The sequence below is a fragment of the Alosa pseudoharengus genome, unplaced genomic scaffold, assembly GCF_046254945.1.
Source record: "Alosa pseudoharengus isolate Yale_2024_CS ecotype anadromous, Long Island Sound unplaced genomic scaffold, YU_APseudo_1.1 YU_APseudo_1.1_scf_22, whole genome shotgun sequence".
NCBI lineage: Eukaryota > Metazoa > Chordata > Actinopteri > Clupeiformes > Clupeidae > Alosa > Alosa pseudoharengus.
Window position 1 is genome coordinate 5,643,036 of NW_027468680.1, and position 7,500 is coordinate 5,650,535.

Genomic DNA, 7,500 nt, shown 5'->3' on the forward strand with positions numbered 1-7,500 from the left:
ACATGATGTCCCGCTCGCTCCCGCCCGCATGCAGGAGAGATAGCCTTTTCAGTTTTTCATTTCTGTCTCACGAAAGGAGCACACACACCTGTCAGTTTCTTGCTTCTGAATGTAAGCTAACAACTGAAGTAGGCCTAGTCTGGTGTCCTCTTCCTCTGTCATGCTTTCGATTTCGAGTTTTGACAATGAGCAGCAGGAACAAATTGAACCCACGTAAATGACAATATAGGCTATAGGCTTATCCGTCAGTTATGCTTAAACCCCGTTTTTTAAATGCTGCCTAACAGAACATCTAGCTGAACTATAGTTATGAACACTACTTTAATCATTTCCATATCTAATTTTACGCACATATTTAATTTGCAGGAGTGCAGTGAATCATCGGTTTGTCCCACACCCGCGAACGCACCTCTCTCATCCCGCCCCCTCCCGCAAAGAGCTTTCAAAAGTTGTCCCGCGCCGCACTCTTTTGCGTTGGGACCCGTGGGTCTACCGCGGGAGTGCAGACCTCTATCACACAGTCAGGTGTGTGTGAGCTTGGAGTCTTTCTCTATATGCTCACTTTCCAAACAACCGCTCCAAATCAACAGAAACAAAAAGGAAAAGCAACCAAAGGAAGAACTGATTTGGACAAACAACTCACAGATTCCATTTGCTAACACTGATGAAGGAAAGCATTCAAGCAGCCGTATGGTGTGTGTGTGTGTGTGTGTGTGTGTGTGTGTGTGTGTGTGTGTTCGTATGGTTTTTGTCTGTGTGTAACTGTACTGTGTGCGTGTGTGTGTGTGGCCGTTCGGTTTGTGTCTGTGTGTAACCGTACTGTGTGTGTGTGTGTGTGTGTGTGTGTGTGTGTGTGTGTGTGTGGCCGTTCGGTTTGTGCCTGTGTGTAAGCCATCTGCGTGGTCTGCAGGAGCCGCATGAGGCAGAGTAATCCTGATGGATAACTTTTTCTAAGTGTCCATACGTGAGCCTAATACATTACAAAGTAAAGAGGATTACATTTTTAACCAAAGCTCAGCGATTTCTGTGGAATAAGATGACACATTGCGATCGGAAGACAGCATTTGCATCGAAGAGTTTATCACAGAAATGCACACCTGCACACACATGTATGAGCATGCACACACACACACACACACACACACACACACACACACACACACACACACATACATTACATGCGCGCACACACACCCACACACACACACACACACACACACACACACACACACACACACACACACATACATTACATGCATGCGCACACACACACACACACACACACACACACACACACACACACACACACACACACACACACACACACACACTCACTGATCTGCATTCTGTTCATTTTGTGAGGAACAAAGGAATAGAAGAGCTTTCTTTGGTGCACATTATGCCACCTTGAGTGCTTTAACCTTGACCCCTGGTAGCCTTGAGGCAACTCAGAGGTCTGACCTGTGATAGGTCACCACGGTAACAGCACTAATTTGTGTGTTTGACACACAGTCGCCTAGTGGGTGAGACAGCTGTGCACCTCGGCGAAGACGAGTCCCTGTCGCCCCGGTAACAGGGGTCCGGCCGACCGTCACTTGCGCCATATGCGCCAGCGCCACACTGATGAAGTCTCGGCACGTTTGGCAGACGCGACATCAAAGGCTCCAATCCCCTCGACGACGGTTGCCCCCATGCTAATCCGCTCCCCACGCCTACCTAGCGACAGACGTATAGAACGTGCGCTAGTGTTCAGACGCCTTCCCTAATGCTGTCAGATGTGCTGTAATGCGATCCTTATTTACATCTGATCCGGAGCGACCGTGGGAGATATTAAAGGTGCGGTGGGATAGATCTGAATGGCTATTATCTCTCCACGTGTGTCGTGGCTGGGAGTGTATTTATTGATTTGTGCCGTCGAATGAGGGCCTCCGACTCTCTCTCGCTGCCTTGGAAATGGGAATAAATGGCACTGTGTAATTGCCAAAAGGGTTCTTAGGCACGCTATGCTGCTTAGGCTTGCGTAGCCTGTCAGAGCACCACCATCTCCTCCCCAGCCAAACTTGCACTTGAGGGAGGTGAGCACAGTGCACCTCTATGCCCTCTCTCTCTCTCTGGGAGAACTCTGACTCTGTAGCCAGCTTTGAATGTTGCCACCTGATATAGTGGAATAAACAGAGATGGATATGTCTATTTTTCTTCTCCATTTTGTGTCCAAAAAAGTCAAAGATGTGCTTTTGTGATTGCATCTCTCTCTCTCTCTTTGTTTCCCTGGCAACAGATGCAAGCTGGTACCTTTTTTTCTGTATGGCAGCCAACAGTAAGTTACACACCCACAGAGGATTAGACATGTGAGAACATACAATGAAAAATGGCATATATGAATGACTTGATGGATGATGCGTTTTCAGGCAGGAATAAATGCATTTGGTTAACATGAACATTTAACACTGCACGAGAAGCAAAAGGATGAGTTGGGTGGCTTGTGTGTTCTGCTCCGATTTGGCCAGGAACACACTAAACAGGAACTCTGGCACCTGCCCCACCTTGGAGGAAGCCAAGCAAGCACTGGGAACAGCTGAGCCTGGCATGAATGCGTAAGCTTTGTTTGGCAACTTGCTTATTGTACATTTTCAATCTTTTTTCCCCTCCCCATCCCTCTCTCTCTCTATCCTCCTCAGCCCACTGCAGTTGCATAGCAACCGAGTGGCTCCTAAGTGTGGCCACAGCATACGGGCGCGTGCGTCGGGCCCTGATTAAGAAAGCCCCTCTTTAATTAAGAACAGACCTCCATCAGCACACGGGGGGGCCTGGGAGGAGGACAGTTATGAATCGGGAAGCTGAGGGAGAGAACAAAGTGTCCGCTGTTTGTGGTCAATTGTAAACACCACACGACACTCTCAGATGACTGTGAGAGGGTGACTCATACCAACCAAATCAAGTGAAATGGCTTCACCATGTGGACATGAAATATTAGAAAGCTGGAGCTGAGGACCTGCCAACATCGTTGGGCTTGGCGATGACATCGCAGTGTAACCCTGAAGAATAGGCATCACACTATTTAATATTTCAACAGTAGTAGGCCTATCTTTTTCAACAGATACTATAGTTTGTATGTTATTGGCGATAACTACTTACAACTAATTCTGACTGACTTGTCTCGCTTACATGTAATGTTTGTATAAAGTGATATTCACGGTTTGTTCATATGAACTAATCCATTAACCACAGTGACCCTTTTGGCACTATTATTAATAGTAGTTACCATCAATAACATAGTACATTGCCTCACTTTATGTTCGTTAATAGCAATGTTTTAACGTCTTATCCATGTGACCTTATATTATAAATATTATAAATTACGAGATGTTGAAAGATCTTTAATGAGATGAAAGGAGAGCATGTTCGTTAATAGCAATGCTTTAATGTCTTATCCATGTGACCTTATATTATAAATATTATAAATTATGAGATGTTGAAAGATCTTTAATGAGATGAAAGGGGAGCAGTTCTACCTTAATATTTCTTTGCATCTTTTGTGAACTGTAAGGAGAATACTGTTAAGCCCACCACCCCTCTCATGATGTGAACATACCAATGCTTATGGGCATTATTCTGCAGGAGGTGACTTTATTATTAAACAGACAGCTCAAAAACATCTTATTCAAAGATTTTTGCAACGTTTGCAACTCTTTTTTATTGCAACTGGAAGACAATACAGCACAGAAACATGATGGTATGTTTGAGAGGGAAAAAAACAACATAAAAACAAACAAACGAAACATATTCCTGTCATAGTAATGAACAACAGTGATATTTACATCATATTTTTTAATCATTTGTCTTTGGCAATATGATTACGCGTCAAGAAAATATAGAATGCAAATACGTCTCCATATTGACCAGTCAGTTGGATAGTCATGCCAAACCAGACAGCATCATATAGTTTGTTTACCCTCCTTCTGTCTTTCTTCTTTGAGATGTTGGAATCTAACAAACAAAATGGCAGTTAACATTTAACGTTTCGAGCGTAACGAACAATTACAAAAAGAAAAAAAAGACACGACAAAAACAAAACAAAACAAGTGAAAGGTAATAATTACAATTTGTAATAATAAAAAGACATTGCCTCTTAATTGACCATTATTTGCCTGGCTAATATTAATGCTTTCTGATTGTATGTCATTTAGCAGATCTTCCATCATTGACTTAGTGCGAAGCTCGAGGAAAAGTTACGTAGTGAGTGTTGACATCTGAGGAAGGCAGAGATGAGGCTGCCCGTGTGGACCGTGTCACAGCGTAACTGGACACTAATTTACGTGGCGGGCAAAATGCAAAGTCTGTCAGCAAGCCAAGTTCTCGTTCTTGAAAAACAGCTATCATGTGGCATATGGGAGTACTGACCTGACTCAAATCATGTAGCAAATTGATTTTGCCTAGCCGCTAAATTAGCTTTAGTTAGACGTAGGACTTTGCTCTTTGCCTGTCATGCAAATTAGGGCCCTTTATCACTGACGAAGCCAGATGCCTTTTCACATTTTCAAACAGGGTTAACAACGATGTACAACGGATGGTTGGCGCTGTACTGACCGCTGAGATACTGTTCCTACGCATGCCTGTGGGTCGCTAAAGAAGAGGACTGCAAGACTGGCAAAAGGATCACTTATAGGTCCGATTTTTGTCTTTTTTTTTCTGTTTTTTAAATATATAATTAATTTCACATACTGCAGAGAGCTGGCTGCTGGAACATAACCACTTTGAATGTGCGGAGTGATGAGCAGAAAGGCGGACATACGTGAGAGTATCACACAGAACGAATCATGATGAGCAATTTACAGCGCTTTACTGGGAACAAGAGAGGGCACTCTTTAATACAGGGCCCATTGAGACAAAAATGCTACAGGTCATCATTGACAGATCTCTGGCACACAGATCAAGTATTTATCATTTTCTAGGTAACATATATATAGAGAGATAGATAAGATATCAAATCACTATAGGCTTTGGCACTGAACTTTAAAAATATCTGTAACTTATCATCTTAGTGCAATCCAGAGAAGGAAAAAGCAAATATCTGCACTAGAGTGTTTAGCTCTCTTGTAATTTTATAATCATGTCATTTCTCCACTATTTATGTGTGTGTGTGTGTGTGTGCATGTGTGTGTGAGTGTGTGTGCGTGTGTTTGTGTGTGTGTGTGAGAGAGAGAGAGAGAGAGAGAGAGAGAAAGAGAGAGAGAGAGAGAGAGAGAGAGAGAGAGAGAGAATCTGTGTATGTGTGTGTCTGGATGACAGGTACTAATACTGGTGATGCACCTGAACAATGCTACATCGACAGTGGCAAATACTCTGAAAGAAACATGTATAGTAAACTCCTGTGTCGTACAAATGGAAGACCTTGAAATACAGAAGACATCCACAGTATCCAAAAAAGCACACTTTGACAGCAAATGGAGATAACTGAAGCACTGAACTTGGGAGCAGCGGATGCAGGAAGGGGACCGACACTCACTACTAACTTCTCCTGAAACCAAAGTGCTGACCAAAGTGTGTCCCAGATGCCGGCTGACCTTGAAACGGATCAAATTCAGATCGGAGCCTGATCCCAAACCGCGTCAGAGCCGAATCTAGTCCAACTCAGACCAACTCAGTCCGAATCAGAGCCAGATCTGGACTACATCTGAGCTTGATCCACTCCAGAATCAGCTGGTAAAGAGCCTTGGGTCGTGCCCAAGTGTGCAAGCAGACGAGAGCTGACCCGGAGGGTGCCCGGCATCACGCCAGACCCGGACCGCATCCGAGCCAGACCCTGCGCTCTGTCTGGAGGTGGAGTGGACACGAAGCAGTCGGACAGAACGGCTTAGCCCTACTCGTTACGTAACATGAAGTCCTCATATTGCAGAGATAGATGCCCAAACAGTCTGTGTTTGTCCCTGAAGAAGGTTTATCCGTTTTAATGCCAGCTTGAAAACAAGTATGAATGAGAACAACAAACAAATAAAAAAAACAAATAAAAAAACATTTTTTGTCAAATTAAGACAAAAATGACAAGAAAGTCCAAGCCTCTGAGCTCAGACGTCAGAAGCCGTCTTGGTTCTCTAGTTTCTCTATTTATATGAAAATAATTCATGCTCCATGCTAAATACATTATTTACGTACATGAACTTTGATTTAAAAAAACATCTTTTTTCTTCTTCTTCGTCGTCTTTACAGAACCCATGCAACATGATTTGGAAAGTCCTGCTGGCTACATTGCTTAAATTAAGAAAGGGAGAAGAAAGACTAATGGGACATTCTATACAGCGTTATCCTGACTGGATGGAATTGCTTATTACATCATGAGGGTTTTTAAAAAACACAAATAAACAAACACAAAAAGAAATATACAACCTCCGTGGTAACATTACTTATTTTATCACTAAAATATGATTGGCAGGTTTGGTAGCGTTTCTACCCTCAGTAGGATTTCTAAGTTCCTAATCATGATTGCTTAAGAAGGAGACTGGCAGTTTTAAGGACAGTTCAGTTTGTCCCCTCTCTCTCCAAAAAGCACTTGTTAAAGGCTTATGGCGTTGTATTGGTGTGTTGTAATTTTGCGCTAGCCTCATCCCATCGGCTAAGAAGACCTCACATGAAATACATTAGAAACATGTCCTCGGTTGTGTTCTACACCTCTATCCTCTCATCTCAACTGTGACCACTCAGTTTCTCAAACTAGTGCATTTCTGGTCAGGCAAAGGCTGCCCTGTCTGCTGGTGGGGTCCTCTTTGGCACTCTTCAGCCCTGAAATCCCCCCCCCCCGGGGTGAGGCAACCACTGACAGCTGTGTAGCCGTCTCCCACGGAAACCATCTGGGAAGGGAAGGGAAGAACACGACGCTAAGCTAACAATGCTAACACAGTGCCTCCCACAGTGTGTTCTTACGTGAAACATCACTGCGATCCTCTCCACTATGCTGCTCTAAGTAACTGCAGGCAAGATTATTAAGCGGTTGAATTTTATTTGTTTTTCTGTTGCTGTAATTCAGCATCCTGCTTCCAACTGTGCCGAATCTGAAGTGTGTTGGAGGGGGCTGTTTGATTTTTATTTTAATGTTTTAATTTCAGCCAAACAAATTAAACAAATAAACCTGAAATAAAAAGACTAAATTATCACTAAATCATCTGAACATCATATAAAGGTTTTGCTATGGCTTTAATCTCCTTTCAACAAAACAAAAACAAAAAAATAGAATAACAAACAAAGTAACGCACCCTCGAAAAAACATTACTTATAAAGATAGGAAAACAAAGTGATTGTTGGTATTGCCACAAATCAGTAGAATTCACCTGATGTCCTGAAAAAAAATAGCAAATTCTATTAAAAGTGATGTTTTTTTTTCTATTTCCGTGTTTATTTTTTGATTCCTCCGGCCAGGCTGAAAGGTCTGTTTTTGTGTCTCTTTTGTTTAGTTTTTCGAGGCCTCCTTCTGACCCTTTGCCGTCCGGTTGGTGATATTGTTCAAGC

General features: G+C 43.0%; 1 protein-coding gene across 1 annotated transcript in view; it reads right to left on the minus strand.

Moving 5' to 3' along the window:
- Window positions 1-3,657: 3,657 nt before the first annotated feature.
- foxn3 (forkhead box N3) overlaps window positions 3,658-7,500 on the minus strand; it is a 33,069-nt gene continuing 29,226 nt past the window's right edge. The window contains exon 5 of the mRNA XM_076300099.1: window positions 3,658-7,500. This exon is cut by the window's right edge and continues 428 nt beyond it. Coding sequence (XP_076156214.1) covers window positions 7,442-7,500 — 59 coding nt within the window. The 3' untranslated portion in view covers window positions 3,658-7,441.